The sequence below is a fragment of the Ascaphus truei genome, chromosome 9 (genome assembly GCF_040206685.1).
Source record: "Ascaphus truei isolate aAscTru1 chromosome 9, aAscTru1.hap1, whole genome shotgun sequence".
NCBI lineage: Eukaryota > Metazoa > Chordata > Amphibia > Anura > Ascaphidae > Ascaphus > Ascaphus truei.
In genome coordinates, this window is record NC_134491.1 from 12,647,740 (window position 1) to 12,666,742 (window position 19,003).

General features: G+C 45.7%; 1 protein-coding gene across 1 annotated transcript; it reads left to right on the forward strand.

The window, feature by feature from the left end:
• The first annotated feature begins 204 nt into the window (after window positions 1-204).
• PAK6 (p21 (RAC1) activated kinase 6) lies at window positions 205-17,968 on the forward strand. The gene is made up of 7 exons (XM_075613370.1): window positions 205-380; window positions 4,082-4,546; window positions 6,352-6,485; window positions 8,053-8,179; window positions 12,254-12,379; window positions 13,570-13,704; window positions 15,449-17,968. The coding sequence occupies exons 1-7, from the start codon at window positions 366-368 to the stop codon at window positions 15,614-15,616; spliced, it is 1,170 nt and encodes a 389-aa protein (XP_075469485.1). The 5' UTR covers window positions 205-365; the 3' UTR covers window positions 15,617-17,968.
• Window positions 17,969-19,003: the final 1,035 nt, after the last annotated feature.

A 19,003-nucleotide genomic window follows, 5' to 3' on the forward strand; every position in this document is an offset into this window, starting at 1 on the left:
GGAGTATTTCTTGGGATTCTGCAGTGATGTATCTGACTCTGCCTTGGCTGAATGCGGTGTTCTCTTGCTGTGCCCTAATGCTTCCTAATTCACTGGTTATCTCTGAGACATGAGGACGTCACATGCGAGCGGGGCCTGGAATTACAGAGCCACTGCTCTTTTATCCTCATGAAACTAAAACCTATTATTATCGTTTCTTTATAAAGCGCCTACATATTCCGCAGCGCGGTACAATGGGGGTACAGCGTGGCATCAATTACATAAACAGAATGACATACAAATAAGAACAGACGCGCGCAAACAGATACAGAAGGGAATGAGAGCCCTGATCCGGAGAGCTTACACTCTAGAGGGAATAAGGGACAATGTTGAAACACAAGGTAAAGTGACTGTTCATGGGGTGGAGTATGCCACAGGGTGTAGGATGGTCCAGCAGCACAGCTGGTCCCGTTAAGGTTTGGGGGTGTGGCTGTTAGGGGGGTGTTGGATAGCATGGAGTTTGGTCCAGCAGCACAGCTGGTCCCGTTAAGGTTTGGGGGTGTGGCTGTTAGGGGGTGTTGGATAGCATGGAGTTTGGTCCAGCAGCACAGCTGGTCCCATTAAGGTTGTGGGGTGTGGATGTTAGGGGGTGCTGGATAGTATGGAGTTTGGTCCAGCAGCACAACTGGTCCCATTAAGGTTGTGGGGTGTGGATGTTAGGGGGTGTTGGATAGTATGGAGTTTGGTCCGATTTGCTGCACCATGATTCTTGTCCATATATTTATAGCCCCTGAGATAAAACTGCTTTCTGGGCACATCATGATTTTCTTTCTGGGTACTGCTGGAGTCATTTGAATATTCATAGGCTGATTCTTTTCTCACTCGGCTCCCTACTGGGACACACCCCATGTTGGTGCCCATAGAAGCTACTTGAAAACCGCACATGATGTGGTCATTCCAAACTCCCCTCCCCATCGTCTCCCTCCCTGTGTTTGGAATGGAAGTCTTACCCAAAGGGGAACACATGCTTAGGGTCTCGTGCTTTCCACTCATGCCTATTCCAGTACAGACAAGCAGGCAGGTGTCCACAGCCCCAGTGTTTTCTGGGTCATTCCTTTCCAGTTGAGGCAGGTACAGTAAGAAGTGGCCCCAATCACCAGGTATTTCTGCTCTGTTCCGAAGAACAAGCTTTTAAAAACACCTCACTAAAAAAATAGCAACAGTCTTGCACAGTACCTTCAAATGTTTGATGCCCTCACAACATCTCTCAACTTCACACTGCTGCGGAATTCAATCAGCTTAAAGACTTTGAAAGTCTGTGCAATAGAGGCTTCACTTGGCTGGTCATAATATTTTGAGATGCAACATCAGGCAGCAATGAGCAAAGTCCTTTGCAAGCTTCTGCGATGTAATTATCCACGTGATTTTGGTCAATAGTTGTAGGTTGAATATAATCTCACTGATATTCCAGCCTATAAACACTCGAAGAATGACCAGAAGGTTACAAAAGTCCCTAATAAGATGCACTCAATAGCCAAAAGTGTGGGGGGCTGGGTGAGGGGGGGGTGTTGTGGGAATATATTGATGGGATACTAGTAACCCTGTAAGGCTGAATATATAATGAGCTCAGGAAATGTATAGAGAGTATTCAATAGGTTGATTGATAACCCCTCATATGTCTTTAAAATTAATAACGTTTTATTAATAAACAATACCACCGAAAAACGTGAATAAATATATACAGTGGAGTAAAATAAAGAAGAGACGGCGGAGAAATGTATATATTAGGTGTGCCTTGGGGCATAATTCAATACACCTATATATGGCTAATGCCCTTACAGTGGTGTTTTAGTGAATCTAAGGCTGCGTCCATAGAAGCACTGACAGCGCTCCTCCGCGCTCCCTCCGCGCTGACGCTGAGGCTCGCCTGCTCAATCAGGAGCAATTACATGGACAAGCAGGCGAGCCAGCGTGCGCGATCGGAGGCGGGACACTGACGTCACTGGGCCAAAAACCCGCAAAGCGTTGACGTCAATGTCACGGTGCCGATGTCGTCACGCTGGTTCACTCCGATTGGGTTTTTCAGCGACAGCGCGCTCGGGAACAATTTCAGCTGTCGGTTGAAAATCACAGCGCCTCAGCGCGCATGCGGACACTCGCGGAAGCCCCTCCCGAAGACATCCTCATTGAGGATGACGGGGCTCATCGCGGAGCGTCCGCACTGCTCAGCGCTGTCGGTGCTTCTATGGACTCAGCCTAAGGGAGACCCACGGATGCAGACTCTGGACAGACCAGCATAGCAGACAGCTGATCATACATTCAGCATATTGCAGTATACATGTCTGTAGGAGTATATTATCCCATGTTAAGCCACTAAAGTACATTGCCACATATACAAATATATCTGTACTGATGTATGGCCAGCACCAAATCGTTGTTCATAAATGGTTAAATAGGACCAATGTCGTATTGGTGCAGACAGACATAACTATAAGTGTACATATATACACAGTATCGCTGGGAAATAGTGCAAATATCATGCAAGCAGTAATGATGTCAGGATACAGTGGCAATCAGAAAGGTAGCCCAAATTACTCCAGAATGCCCAGAGATACGTATTAATACAACCGTGTCCCCCGAAAATCACAGACACTCACGCCGTCTCTTCTCGTGAGTATCACCGGCGTGACGTCACTTCACCCCGACGCGCGTTTCATGTGACGAGGCACGCTTCTTCATGGGAGAGGCGTCCCCCAGCCTTGCTGTTGTCCTCATGACAGAGCCCAATGATCTCTTTCATCAAGAATTAGGTTAACAGATCAGCATTAGTAGAATAATTATCATCATCATTTATCCATTATCAACATTACATTCTTAAATCTCCCTTAATTAACTGGAGCCTGATCCAGAATATGAAACTTGGCTGTAATCCAGTATAAACAGGAACTTAAAGGTTTATACAAGAATAGTGTTTAGTTAACCAGCACACACTTTGCTATGGGAATAATAGATCCTTCTAGCTAAGGATAGAAGTGACGTGTTGCATGTTACAGTACCAGTGCTAGACATACATTCTCATTTCAGAACTCATCTCGGAATTGACTTGTCTTTTAGTTTCGTTTTTAGCACTTAGGAAATCAACAGTTTGTTATAATGAACTAACACAGGAGGGAGAGGGAGGACGGGTATGATGCCTTTTATTGGGCCAACATGTAGTTGATATGTTACAAGCTTTCCAACCTCGCAGGGTCCTTCATCAGGTCTAACCCTGGGAGGTTGGGAAGCGTGTAACATATCATCTATACTTGTTGGTCCAATACAAGGTATCATACCCCCTCCTCCCGCTCCCTCCTGTGTTACTACAGGGAAGAATGGACCAGCACGGCCCCCTACCCTTCTTTGCTTATAATGAACCGTGAGTGTTGGGAATATCTTTCCTCGCAGATGTGGACAAGTAGCTTGTTAATCCTGTTTCTTACATTAACGTGTGTGGTTTAACACCTCCTGCTTGGTTGAGTTCTTGACATTAATTGGAAGGAAGTGATGCAGATTTGCCGCTTTCTGTGTGTTAACGTTTTGTTTAGTCCTGTGAACCTCAGAGGTTGGGGCACACGGCAAAACAGGTGCAAAGTATTGGGGTGTATTGAAGCTGAGCTATTCAGAATGGAGATGCCTAATTTTGTTGTCAATTTAATTAACACCGAAATGACCCTCGTACCTAAACCGTGCAGACCGATTCTACAAAAAGATTGTCCTAAATTATAGGGGCCTTCCCTTGTCTTCTATGGTAGTGACATTTAATGGGTTCAAATGTAGGCGATTTACACAATTTTTACAAAAAATCAGGCAAGCACAGTGTTTGTAATGTTTCCGTAGTTTTGTTTTTATGTTTTTTACATAATCTTTTTGGTGATGAGACTATTTGTAAATGATTGCATATTATAGGTACAGACACTTTATTTCATTTTCTTGTGCAAACAAAGGCTGTTGCCATCATTAGCTGTAGAAATAAAAGGAGAAAGTAGAAAAAAACAAACTATTTTCCTGATAAAAGTACAATTAATGGATGACTTTTTTTGCTCTTTTAAATGATGTCTTCTAGACCAAAGTGAGCCAGCGTCCTGCTACGTCCACACGTGGGGTCCTGGCCAAAGCAGCTTCTCTTCCCTGTGACAACTTAACGGCTGATTTCACCAGGGTCATTTCTGGAGCCCCAGCTGAGCCCGTATCTCCTCTGCAACCCTGCAGACCGTCTCCGGCGGGCTCACCCCGCTGCCGGCCCATTCAGACCAGCTCCACTAACCTGCACCTCGCTCAGGACTCCTTCAGCAAAAACCAGCTGTACAGTCAGGACTCGCTGGTGGTCACACATGAGCAGTTCAAAACGGCTCTGAGGATGGTGGTAGACCAAGGAGACCCACGGCTGCTACTTCAGAACTACGTAAAGATAGGAGAGGGGTCAACGGGGGTGGTCTGCATCGCTCAGGAGAAACACAGTGGGCGCCAGGTGGCCGTGAAGATGATGGATCTCAGGAAGCAGCAGAGGAGAGAGCTTCTCTTTAATGAGGTGAGCACATTATATGCACAGGCCCGTATTTCCCAATAGGTCCACTACGCCCGGGCCTAGGGCAGAAAAAACGGGGGGGGGGGGGGGGGGGGGGGGGGGCTGGAATTTTGGTGTCCGGCCGCTTCCATTTGCCGCCTCTGGAAGATTTCAGAAGACAGGTGCGCCGTCGCCACCCTCCTCCAGCTTCCGCAGCTACATCAGATGGTGACGCGTTGCCATGACAACACGGCGTCACATTGCCATGACAACGTGTCCCAGCATCATTTGACGCGACGGCAAAAGGTGAGTGCCTACGGGTGCAACGTTTGTAAAACCGCCCCCCTTGATACACGTGGTAGCTACAAAGGACATGGAAATCTGGGTCCACAGAGTTGGATGTCATTCGTTAAGATGTTGTACCAACCAGTTCAACCCCTTGAGAGCCTCATGACGTAGCTGCCACGTGACGTGGTCTGGCACCCCAGGGCCACCACAAATGTAGCTACATTATGGATATTTTGCTCGTTTTCCAGTGGAGATGACATTCTGCGCTTACCATGCTCTGAAAGGACAAGGAACGGAACAGCGCGTCACCTGTGTGACATGGCAATCATGTCAAACCCTGGTGTCGTGTGCCCCTTCAATAATCGAAGGGTGAAAGGCTCAGTAGTAGATGGGTGAAGTAGTAACGGCGCACGCCCAATGTACTACGATAAAGAGGGGGCGCCCATCAAAATGAATTTATTGGATCACATATGATTAGAATAGGGGTAAATAACCGCACTTACGCGTTTCGCGGGTGTGTCAAGGGTCAGTCCCTGCTAGGACCAAAATACACTAAGGACAGTGACATGTGACATGTCATAGGTGAAATGCAGCTGACTGGTAACTTTTCTGGGGGGGAAAGGACAAGTAGAAGTATTTTTGAGGAGGTTTGGAGAGTTTTTGTCAATCTTTATCTTGTGGTGATCAGACTGTTTGCCGAGCCTCAAAGCAGCAGGTCAGTTGATCTTTTTGCTGTGTCCTTTGTTTGCAAAGTAATTATGATGCTGTCATTAGTTAAACAGACAAACACAACTAGGGGCGGCCCCTTTACACGAGGAAAGCAGTGAATCCCTGCGGGGTATCGAAAACATACAGCGCCAACGGAAACACTGTGCGTTCCTGCTAACCCCTTCAATGCCAGAGCGGCCAGTCCCTCTAATCCAGGAGAGTTAACCGCCTGGGGAGCAATTCAATTCTCCCTCTTCTCTGACAATGAATGTGATTACATCCAGGCGGGGTATCTCTAAAAAATTAGGCGCATAATTACTAAGTGGTGCTATTCCATAAGAGACATGCTGTCGTCGGAAGTCAACTTCAAAAATATTTTGGGGATACTCCAATCTCTAAAAAGAAGGACGTTGTCCGCGTTATACAGGACATGTTACAATTCACACTTTTATTAGCAGAATAGTGCAAACGTTTCGTAAAAGTTTGCAAAATTTGCCGGGTTTTTTTCTGCGATAACAGTTAGCCCAAAAAATCAGCCGTGTTTCACCCCGCACCATTTGTGCCACAACGTAAAAATGTTTATTTATTTTTTCAACATTGCAAACGGATAAACTGCACGTTGGTACATCTGGAATTGTAAGCTGTTTGGTCGTGCACCATACCGCCATGTTATTTCCCTCTACGCCGGTAGACTTGGCTCCTGTGTTTCCTAGTTGAACCAATTAGTCACACTGTTCAGCACAGAGTACAGGGTTAGCAATCCCCCAGGTGTGGTGCGTTGTGGGTCTCTGATCCGGAGCTGGTGTTTACCGGGCGCTTTCTGCTGTGCACAGGTGGTGATCATGCGGGATTATCAGCACGCCAACGTGGTGGAGATGTTCCGAAGCTACCTGGTGGGAGAGGAACTGTGGGTGCTAATGGAGTTTGTGCAAGGCGGGGCTCTCACTGATATCGTATCGCAAACCAGGTATGAAAAGGATGTGTTTGCTGCTCCATCCGGTCTGCCTGAGATGGTCACACGGGAGCAGCAGTGCACAGTGCACTTTCTGCCACGCTCCCCTAATTACAGCTGGAGAATTGAATGCAGTTTAGATCTAAGTTACATTTTGTTTGCTCATGCTTCATATCTCTCCCTCCCTCTCTCCCTCCCTCTCTCCCTCTCTCTCTCTCTCTCTCTCTCTCTCTCTCTCTCTCTCCCTCTCTCTCTCCCTCTCTCTCTCTCTCTCTCTCTCTCTCTCTCTCTCTCTCTCTCTCTCTCTTTTTCTCTCTCTCTCTCTCTCTATATATCAAAACCTATATCTATATATAGTGTGTGTCTAAATAATTTTCTACTTAAATAGAAAGTGGAACTGTAAGTTTGTCAATAACAAAGTAATGTATCCATGAGTACCATTACACTTAGAACACTGAAGCTCGCTCTCGCGCGCGGCCTCTCTCTCTTTCTTGCGCTCTCTCGCGCGCGCGCCCTCTCTCTCTTTCTTGCGCTCTCTCACGTGTGCGGCCACTCTTTCTTGCGCTCTCTCGCGTGCACTCTGTCTCCCTCACGCACTTTTGTGCTCGCGCTCTCTCTCTCTTAGGCCGCGCTCATGGTGGGGGGGGGGGTTGCTGCTCCTAGTGACGCTGCAGCGCGTCGACGCTGCTACATTTTGGCGCGTCACATGAGCTGGATCAGCCAATGAGGGCAAATCAGCTTCGTGACACGTCTGTGATGCGTTCACCATGCCCCCCGAACCTCCCACACCACACCCCCGATCGCCTCCCCAATCTCCTGCAGCCTAGTGCACACATCGCTGGGGCTGTAGGAGTGCCCGAGCCGCCACTATGAGCGCGGTCTTAGGCTGGAAGTGCCCGCGCGCTCTCGCTCGAGCACCGTGACGTCAGGTGCAGAGTAAGCAGGGGCGATGCCTATTCCTGGCCAGTTAAAATTTGCAGATTGGAGAGTGAGGGGGGCGTGTCGGGGGGGGGGGGGGGCGGCCGTGACATCACGGAGCTGGTTCGTCCTCATTGGGCGAACCATTCGTGATGCGCCAGCGAGCGTCAGAGTCAAATTTATTTGTCTCTGCAAGCAGCTGGACGCGCACGCTGGACAGTCTCATTGTGATCATGTGTTTGATCGCGTGTCGCATTAGCGCTCAGCTTCACCCTGGACGAGGCCTTTAGCTGCGTTTATAACAAATGTATTGCCGCTGTCGCGTGCGCTTATAGTAAGCGCATCGCGACGGAGCGATGGGAGCAACGTGGCGGCGCGAATTTTGGAAGCCGGTCAAATTAGATTTTTCAGAGGCTGTCGCCACGTGACAGCCTCCGAACCAATCAATGGCCAGGTCACTTGTGACGTCGCTGCAACGCGAAATACAACTTTCGCGGTTGGCGACGGGTGACGTCATCCGTCGCGTCGCCATCGCGCGCACTATAAGCGCGGCCTTGGTGTCAACCAGTTTGAGGTAAATAAAAATGTAGAGAGAAATGACATAATGCCGTATTAAACTGTTCGTTCAGCAGAATCGCACCTGGATCCTCTCTTCTTATTTCAGACTGAACGAGGAGCAAATTGCAACGGTGTGTAAGTCGGTATTACAGGCTCTCGTGTACCTGCACTCCCAAGGGGTGATCCACAGAGACATCAAGAGTGACTCCATCCTCCTCACCCTCGATGGACGGGTGAGATTCCCACTTCTCCGTAACCTTCATGCCCCTGTCCCACCGTGGTACCCAAGCCCCCATATTGTGCGCGATTTAGGCCAATGGCCAGTGTTACATTTTGGGGGCTTCATTTTGGTTCTAGAGATGTCAACATCCAGTGCCCGGAATCTGTGAGATTGGGTGGTTGTTGACCAAAAATGGCATTTTAAATGGAAACCCACTGATTTTCTTTTTTATCATTGAAACTCCAATGGCGTCTGAGATCCTGATTTTAAAATTCACTGACCCTAACTTCAAATCAGCGAGAGGGGGAAGTTCTCGTGTTCCCTGCACCTACCTACTCCCCTGTTTAGGAGACTTGAATCTTTTCCTCCGTTCCAATGAATCTAGCAGAGACCTACATAGTTACATAGTTACATAGTTACATAGTTACATAGTAGATGAGGTTGAAAAAAGACTTCCGTCCATCAAGTTCAACCTATGCTAAATTTAGACAACAGATACTTTATCCTATATCTACACTTACTTATTGATCCAGAGGAAGGCAAACAAAAAACTCCATTAAGTAGAAAAATAAATTCCTTCCTGACTCCAAGAATTGGCAATCGGATTAATCCCTGGATCAACATCCTTCCCATGTATACTTATTTGGTATATCCCTGTATACCTTTCCCTTCTAAAAAGATGTCCAACCTTTTTTTGAACAAATCTATTGTATCTGCCATCACAGTCTCCATGGGTAATGAATTCCACATTTTAACTGCTCTTACTGTAAAGAACCCTTTCCTTTGTTGAAAGCTCCTTGTATTGTCCCTGAATATATTTGTATATAGTTATCATATCCCCTCTTAGATGCCTCTTTTCTAATGTAAATAAATCTAATTTAGCTAGCCTCTCCTTGTAAGATAGATTGCCTATCCCCTTTATTAATTTGGTGGCTCTTCTCTGCACTCTCTCTAGTTCCATAATGTCTTTTCTTAGGATTGGTGCCCAAAATTGTACTCCATATTCAAGGTGTGGTCTTACTAATGCTTTGTAAAGGGGCATAATTATGTTTACTTCCCTTCCATCCATTGCCCGTTTGATGCAAGATAAGATCTTGTTTGCCTTTGCAGCTACTGCATGACATTGGGCACTATTGCTAAGCCTGCTGTCTACAAGCACTCCTAAATCCTTCTCCATCAAGGATTCCCCCAATATATCTCCATTTAATTTGTAAGTCGCCTTTTTATTCTTGTATCCAAATGCATAACCTTACATTTATCTGTATTAAACCTCATCTGCCATTTACCTGCCCACGTTTCCAGTCTCTCCAAGTCCTTCTGAAGAGAAATTACATCCTGCTCTGATTCTATTACCTTACACAATTTAGTATCATCAGCAAAGATGGAGACTTTGCTCTCGATCCCAACCTCAAGGTCATTAATAAACAAGTTAAAAAGCAGGGGTCCCAGTACCGATCCCTGAGGTACTCCACTCACGACTTTAGCCCAACCTGAAAAAGTTCCATTTATGACAACCCTCTGTTGTCTGTCCTTTAACCAGTTTTCAATCCAGGTGCATATATTATTACTGAGTCCAACTTTCTTTATTTTGTACACCAACCTCTTGTGTGAAACCGTATCAAAAGCCTTTGCAAAATCTAAGTAGACCACATCAACAGCATTACCCTGGTCTAGATTCCTACTTACCTCCTCAAAGAAACAAATAAGGTTAGTTTGGCAAGATCTATCCTTCATAAATCCATGCTGACTATTACTAATAATTTTATTTTCCATTAGGAATTCCTGAATATTATCCTGTATTAAACCTTCAAGTAGTTTCCCTACTATTGAAGTCAGGCTTACAGGTCTGTAATTTCCCGGTTGTGATCTAGCTCCCTTTTTAAATATAGGCACCACATCTGCTTTACGCCAATCTTGTGGTACTGAGCCTGTGGAAATGGAGTCCTTGAATATTAAATATAATGGTTTTGCTATTACTAAGCTTAACTCCTTGAGAACTCTTGGATGTATGCCATCGGGGCCAGGTGCCTTATTAACTTTAATTTTTTCAAGTCGCTTATGAACTTCTTCCTCAGTTAACCAATTGTTCATTAATATGGAGGTTGTGGCTTCCTCCTGCGGCACTACTATTGAACTTGATTCTTCCCTGGTAAACACAGAGGCAAAGAATTTGTTTAATACCTCAGCTTTTTCCTCATCTCCAATAATAATCTGCCTGCCCACCCCACACTGAAAGGGTCCTATATTTTCTTTTCTCGTTTTTTTGTTATTAAGGTACTTAAAGAACTTTTTAGGGTTGACCTTACTTTCTATTGCAATCCTTTTTTCATTATCCATTTTTGCTAATTTGATTGCCCTTTTGCAATTTTTGTTACATTCCTTATAATTCTGATACGACGTCTCCGTCCCTTCTGATTTAAAGAATCTAAACGCCTTCCTCTTCTTGTCCATTTCATCCCCTACCTGTTTATTTAGCCACATTGGTTTTGACTTATTTCTTTTATACTTATTACCCAAGGTTATACACTGATAAGTGTGCTTTTCTAACAATCTATTAAAGACTACCCATTTATCTTCTACATTTTTCCCTGCAAAAACATCATCCCATTGTATTACTACTAGATTAGACAGTTTATTCAAATCTGCCTTTCCAAAGTTGAAGGTCTTTGTTGAACCCAAATAATCTGTTTTTTGATAATTTATTTCAAATGAGACCATGTTATGATCACTGTTACCCAAATGTTCCAGGACTTGAATATTTGTTATTACTTCTACATTGTTTGATATGACCAAATCCAGAACTGCCCCTCTCCTGGTTGGTTCCCCAATAATTTGGGTCATATAATTGTCTTTAAGCACCCCCAAAAACCTGTTCCCTTTTGTTGTAACGCTAATCTCATTGCCCCAGTCTATGTCTGGATAATTAAAATCCCCCATTATGCAAACATGACCCAGTTTTGATGTCTTCCTTCTCCATTTGCAAAAGTATTTTAGCTTCCTCAATCTCACAGATATTTGGTGGTTTATAGCATATTCCCACAAACATTTTCTTTATACTTTTACCTCCACTGCTAATTTCTATCCACAAAGTATCTACATTTTCATCATTCCCTTCATAAACATCATCCCTAATAATAGGTTTTAGATCCGGTTTAACATATAACATACTCCACCTCCCCTCCTATTTGTTCGATCCTTCCGAAAGAGAATACCCTTCTATATTAACTGTCCAGTCATGAGTTTCATCCCACCATGTTTCAGTAATGCCTATGATATAATACTGCTCCCTTGTAGCTATTAATTCAAGCTCCCCCATTTTATCTGTCAGGCTTCTTGCATTAGCAAGCATGCATTTAAGTTTTTTTTCAGCCTGTACTATTATCTTGTACCTGTTCCGGTTTGGGAGAGGTGATTCAGCGGGCACCACGAGGCAGGAAAAACGTAGCAAATGCTGGACTGTGCTGTAAAGTGTTCCTTTATTGAAGCATAGTTAAAAAGAGGGGGGATAAAACATGCCCCTGCACCTCTAACGCGTTTCACCCAGACATGGGCTTTTTCAAGTTTATTCAGTTCAGGGAGAATGCAGAGGTCAAGGGGGGGGGGGGGGGTTTAAACACTCCCCACTTACAACTCCGCACATCTCTGCTATACCTGGTGCCATCTAGGGGTTCAATGCACATAGCCTCAAGCATGCACTACCACACCAAGTGATCCGGTTCAAAACGCAGTCAGAAACATTTATATTGCAATTATTGTGGGTTATTTGTAGCTCTGTAGCACTGGTTAATTGGGGCCATCTACCCCATATATCTTTGTCCTGTACTATTATCTTATCTGCTCCTTCCTTTCTGCGCCCACTTGGTTTAGTCTTTAGAAGTTTTCTAGTATTATCTGTAATTACTATGGGTATCTCACTGCTTGTCAAACTCGCACTTGCCCCCATTCTACCTCCATAGCCCCTTGTATCCTCCTCTATTCCATTTAGTTCATTATCTTTTTCATTCCCCTCCCCTCTCCATCCTAGTTTAAAATCTCCTCCAACCTCTTTAGCATTCTTACTTATTCATTCTCCCTTTTCTCTTTGCAGGTAAAGCTTTCTGACTTTGGTTTTTGCGCCCAGATCAGCAAAGACGTCCCAAAAAGGAAATCGTTGGTGGGGACCCCGTACTGGATGGCTCCCGAGGTCATCGTGAGGTCCCCGTACGGCACGGAGGTAACCTTAAAACGGGCTTCACTTTTTCCTGCAAGAAAGACTAGCATTGCACGGAGAGTGATGTGTTACCAGGGAGTTTGAATCCAGTCAACGAATGCCCTAGTGGTGTGTCTTGGTACTGGGAGTACTGGGAGGTACTGGGAGATTACTGGGTTTAGGGCGATTACCGAGGTGACCCAGGTCAGTGGGAGAGTTTGATACGGAAGTCCTTCCTTTATGGCGCCCAGTGGCAGATCTGCCGTTAGGCCCCATATGCTTTTGCCGCGCTCTCGGGCCTGTCGGACATAATGGGGAATGCACTTCCGTGTGTCCTGCCGCCCTGTTTGGAATCCCAGCATCAAATGACGCTGCGCGACGTCACCAACGTAACGTCACGCTGCGTCTCGTTGCCATGGCAAATGATGTCATGACCTCACGTTTCCATGGCCACGATCCGCCGCGCGGCGTCACGCTGGCGACGTCCGCAGCCGTCATTTGACGCCGGGATTCCAAACGGGCAGGAGGGCGGCAGCAAGGAGGCGGCCGACACCGGCAAGTGCCGAGGGGCCATTTACCGAATAGGATTCACAAACGTGGAGCTGAATGAAGCCCATGCCGGGCCTGACGGAAAACGCTAACAAAATGTTGATCTTTTTGACTTTTAAATGTGTGAAGCGCCCTGCGGCCCATTGGGAGAAAAGCGCTATATAAATAAAGTGAATCTTGTTTTTGGGGGGAGAAAGGAGACCATTTCCTTATCAGGCTGGGGCTTGCCTTCCATTCCATTGGCCCGTGGAGTCTCTTTTTTTCTATCCCGGGACGTCTAAGGATGGCTCACTGCTCTGGTTTCCTGTTCCGTGGCTGGCCTGGGATATTAACCCTTTCACGGCCGGGTGGCCCCACAATGCATTTCAGCGAAAGGGTTACGGGCCTTACTGACTAAGCAGTGGCAAGTCGTTTAAAAAAAATGGGCAGCACGGCGCCTCACGGCTTAACAGGGCCGGCGTGACGGCGGTGCTACCAGTGCCACTGCACCGAGCCTCGCGGTTAGAGGCCCTGCGGTCTTCCCCACAGCAGTGAAACTGATTACCTGGGGGGAGAGCGCGGGGCCTCAGTAACTCTCCCACCTTCTGCTTTGCGATGTCTTCCTGCAGGGTCCCTCATCACGGCGCCATGTTAATCTGCGCTAATGTCATTGTATGCTTCCACAGGTGGACATCTGGTCTCTGGGGATCATGCTGATTGAGATGGTGGATGGTGAACCCCCATATTTCAGTGAATCTCCTGTAGAGGCCATGAAGAGGCTACGTGACAGCCCTCCCCCTAAACTGAGGAACTCTCACAAAGTGAGTGACCCTCACACTTACCCCGCTCCCACCAGGTGGGAGGGTTATTTTTTTTAATGAGTTAATACATATATTTCTCTGTAATAAGGGGGGTTTCATGTTTTGGGGACCGCTGCAATCCCAACACTGGGAAACACTTGAGTTTAGGACTGTTTTTTAACAATAAATGCAGTTCCTCGTGAGCTAAGGTATGTATGTCTTTATTTATATAGCGCCATTAGTGGACATAGCGCTTCCCAGCAGTGATACACGTGACAATCAAATAAATAACAAATAATACAAATAACAGATCATGGGAATAAGTGCTTCAGACATAAAAGTAACATTTAGGAAAAGGAGTCCCTGCTCCGAAGAGCTTACAATCTAATTGGTAGGTAGAAAGAACGTACAGAGACAGTAGGAGGGTGTTCTGGTAAGTGCGTCTGCAGGGGGCCAAGATTTATGTATGAGGTGTAAAGTATCAGCCATGGAGCTACTCATATAATTCGTTAAGCAGGTGTGATTTAAGGTGGGTATTAAAGGTGGATAGAGAGGGTGCTAGTCGGATATTGAGGGGAAGGGCATTCCAGAGGTGAGGGGCAGTCAGTGAGAAAGGTTTAAGGCGGGAGAGGGCGTTAGATACAAAGGGGGTAGAGAGAAGACATCCTTTAGCAGAACGCAAGAGTCGGGATGGTGCATAGCGAGAAATTAGGGCTGAGATGTAAGGCTGGTTCTATACTGCCGGGGTGTGCTACGCCGTGCCCGCGCACGGCAGTTATAGATGGCTGAGGTCAGCCAGCCCTTCTATACAAGGGACGCACGCGCGCACGGCAGGGAGCGGGGAGCCGACAGACAGCGGCGAAGACGGTGGGCGGTATGATTTCGTGCCGCTACCGGCACTCGTGTGGATGTGTGTATGTGTGTATATATGTGTGTGTGTGTGTGTGTGTGTGTGTGTGTATGTGTGGATGTGTGGATGTGTGTGCGTGTGTCAATGAGTGAACAAATAAAAAAAAAATATTTATTAAACTTTTCTTTCTTTAAAACAAATCTTATTTAGGACTTTCTTTACTCACACAATCTATACACACACATATATATACACACACACACACACACACACACACACACACATATATACACACACATACACAGTACCTGTAGCTCCCGGCTCTATAACAGGGAAAAGCCTGCGGCGCGAGCAGTATAGGGCGGGCAGAAGAGTGTAAGCTTTAAAAGTGAGGAGGAGAACTGAGTGTGTGGTGGCAGTAGTGGCTTAATGAATGGAGGTCTCCACAGTAACCAAATGCCTTAGAGGTTTATCTTTAACATTTTTAATGTAATCTATTTTATGATAAGTCTGTTTGTAACTTGGATGTGATTTCTTTACCTTTATCCCACCCTGCCCTTACCATAGAGAGCCAGTAAATATAAGGGGGGGGGGGGGGGGGAGGAGCTCTTGTTGAACACAATCCGTGGCATCAGACAAAAGGATGGAAATCACACCCCTCCCAAGTCTCAGCTCACTGTGTGTTTACAAACCAACTAAAAATATATATATTATTTAAAAAATACTTATAGATTAAAAATGTGTTTATCACCCAAATCTGACCCCTTAAACGTGTCACTGCCACTCGTGCACTTTGTCCTGGGGGGATTGCCCCTTTACTGTGACCTATGAGACTTTCCAGTGTTACTATTAGGAAGAGACACTTGTGCTGCTGCATTGTTTCCTTGGTACTGACCCCTTGCTTCACCTCCCCAGGCTTCCCCAATTCTGAGGGACTTTCTGGAGAGGATGCTGATGCGGGAGCCCTCGGAGAGAGCTACGGCACGAGAGCTGCTGGGCCACCTCTTCCTGCTGCAGGCCGGCCTCCCGGAGTGCATGGTCCCTCTGATCCAGCAATACCGCAAGCGAAACTCCACCTGCTGATGCTGGGGCCTGGATGCGAGTCTGAGACCTGCTGTACCGGACTGGGCTGCCCAGTCCCAACCACTATACCCAGATCACCCCGCCGTGCGATCGTAACGGAGATAACATTGGTTACTTTCCGATGACTGGGTGATTTCCCCACCTGGAGGTCGTAGGCAGGGTACGTGTCGCTGCTGGAGTATCCGCACCCTGCGGAGCTGATATTTTACAGACTATGAATACTTTGGTTGTGGTACAAGAAATAAGCTACTTGGAAATTCACCAGCTTTAACCCTTGGCTTTTCTGGACCCACCCACACCATTCAACAGGGTTAAACGTGATTGTTTACAGTGGTTATTTGTATTTTATTTTTTACACTGGAATATAAAAGGACATATAATGGACCCAGGCAAATGCACCTTATTTTCTATGACCCTTTTGACAAACCGTATTATTGAGCTCACCCTAAGCACATACCTGTAGGTGCTATTGTACTGCGGGCACTTCATACAATGACCAGAAGAGGGAGCTGGTGTCACACTGATGGACTACACAGAATTCATCACTTGCAAACACAGAGCGTTCAATGCCCTTTGTCTTTACTGCCAGGTTTTGAGGCTATCCCTGCTTCAGCACAGGTGGCTCAATCAGTGGCTCAGTAAATGACTGCACAATCTGTGCTAAAGCAGGACTATCCTGAAAACCTGACCTGTTGGGAGGGGGGGGGGGGGGGTTGAGGACTGGAGTTGAGCACCCCTGATATAGTATATACTAACATACTGTGTGCATAATTTCTACCTAATTGCTTTGCAAAGAGCTGCTCGGCCTGTCTGGTCCCCTGGGGGTTAAAGATCCAGTCCTATGTCAAAACAGAGGCGATGGATGCCTTTAAAAAAATAATGCAAGCATAGTTATATCATTCTTAAAAGTTATTCCTGGAAATAAATGTTAAAGTTCTAGTCTGATGTTTAGGGTGGCTTTTATTTCCTATATTATGGGTGGCCAACTCCAGTCCTCAAGTTCCACCAACAGGTCAGGTTTTCAGGATATCCCTGCTTCAGCACAGCAGAGAAAATGCAAAAAACAAAAACCACGTAGAGCAGCGCACTGCCCAAAATAACGGGAGACAGGTAGTGTAAAAAATGAAAAATGTATTGCCCAACCAGCATAACAAAAAAAGGTGTGGACCCTCCTACGCGTTTCACACAAAATGTGCTTTATCAACGAGTACTCCTGTGCGCTGCTCTATGCATTTTTTTGCATTTTCTCTGCTGTGCTGATCATTACCTGCAGCTGAGCACGCCTTCAAAGAACTTCATTTGGCTCAAGGAGTGGATAAGATACAAAGAAGATTACTTGATTGATGACAAGATTTGCTACAAACTTTGGTGAGTTCTCTTTGGACTTTCCCTACATCACGGTCTCCAATGAGGTGCGGCGAAGTGAGAGCATCATTTTCTCTGTTACCTTCAGGAGATTTCAATAAGCTGAAACTATTATCACTCACCTAGTAGCATACCCACGCCCACATAGGAAAGCCATTGTTGCATGATATTTGTCATGGATAATTACTGAATTGATTCCTGGGACTATTAGAGCACCCATTACTCTACATATCCCTGCTTTAGCACAGGTGGCTCAGTCATTATGAGTGAGCCATCTGTGCTGAGGCAGGGATATCCTGAAAACTTGACCTGTTGGTGGACCTTGACTGGGGTTGGCCACTCCTGGCCTATATTATCTCACACTCATCCAGTCCCATTTCATAAAATGGCCATCTAACAATCAAGAGAAATGCATATGTGATTAGCTTTTTCTTTGCTCCACCAAAAAAAAAAAAAGATGAATTAATAATAAATAATAATTACCCTTCATTCAGAGTTTGAAAGATCAATACAAAAAACAAAAAGAGAAATGATCTGCCTTTCAGAAATGTTTTAAAAACGCCGGGCTTATTTCTCTATAAAAGGCATCGATCTGCCGGTGTTAACCTGTTTAACATTTCCCTTAGCTTAGCTCAGACCGACATGGGGACTGCACCTGTAAGATCAATTGATATGAACCGTTCTGTAATGGCAGGAGGTTGATGCGCCCGTTGGGAATTTGAAGCGTAATTTCCCCGTCGCCGGTTAAGAAAACAGCTTGCCGGTTTACCAGTCCACAGCAGGAGCTGGTATTCCGTGGCACTGCCCACCACTACTTTTTAATTTATGGACAGTCTCAAACCACCCTCTCCCACCTTCAAGGCTTAGTTCAAGCTATGACCCTGAACTGCAGCTGACCCTCTGTACTGTTGTGGAACAGGTCATGTAAAAAAATACCAGGCACTTTGAGCAGAACTGTTTTAATAAAGGCTTTGATGGTTGTTTTGATTTGTTTATAATTGGCCTGTCTCCAGTTCCTCCCTGCACTCTGCCAGATCTCAGATCCTCTCCAGCAATGACTTGTCCCTGGAAACCTTCTCACTTCTGAAGCCCAACATCTCTCTGTGTTGTGTACAGGAAACCAGTGTATGATTCTCACTTTTGTTTTGCATTCCACGGATGTCTGAGGACTTTCAGCTGCGCAAAGCACTGTAACCCAGGGGTGCTTAACTCCAGTCCTCAAGCCCCTCCCAACAGGTTTTCAGGAGATCTCTGCTTCAGCACAGGTGGCTCAGACTGAGCCTCCTGTGCTGAAACAGGGATCTCCTGAAAACCTGAACTATTGGGAGGAGGAGGGGCTTGAGCACCCCTGCTGTAACCAACACCAAACATGATATTCAAATGTGCAAGTATAAAGCGCAATTATTTTTAAACCTTTTGTTGTCAGGGAGGCCAGCAACTAATTGCACGGCCAGAGCCAGGGGTAATTAACTTATTGATGACATTTGGTTTCCTTCAAGATTTGTACACACTTAATGAACTCGTTGCCTAGTTATTATGCCCTGTGAGGGTTGTATTTTTACTCGTGCCTGCACAACGCACCGTGTCCGATACTAGAGATGTACGGGTGTCTGTAATGCTAATCTAATGTCATTAGCACGGACCTCAAGTACTCTGCAGCAATAAGACAAAGACGTGCTCAACCATGTGCCTCTCGCTACAAAAAGGATCTATAGACCGGTGCTATTGGCAATATAATACAATGTGGGGAAACAACAAAATGATATATATATTATTTTATGTAAATCCTCTTACATTGAGCCCATTAAAATATTAGTACTGTTCCTTCACTTTGCTTGTACAGACGCAGTCCCACCTAGGACCCAAGTGAATTAATGGCCATAGCATGTTTAACAGGTGAAATAGGGGTGATTGAAACTTTTAAAGAGAATTATAATGCTTTAGAAATTACGACATTTGTCTATTCATCTATGTTAATGGTCTGTGGGCCTTCTATAGGTAAAGTGTAAAGAGTTGCCACTT

Coding starts and splice junctions, on each gene's coding strand:
- PAK6 (XM_075613370.1), top strand. Junction 6,486..8,052: donor GATATCGTATCGCAAACCAG/GTATGAAAAGGA, acceptor TTCTTATTTCAG/ACTGAACGAGGAGCAAATTG. Junction 8,180..12,253: donor TCCTCACCCTCGATGGACGG/GTGAGATTCCCA, acceptor TTCTCTTTGCAG/GTAAAGCTTTCTGACTTTGG.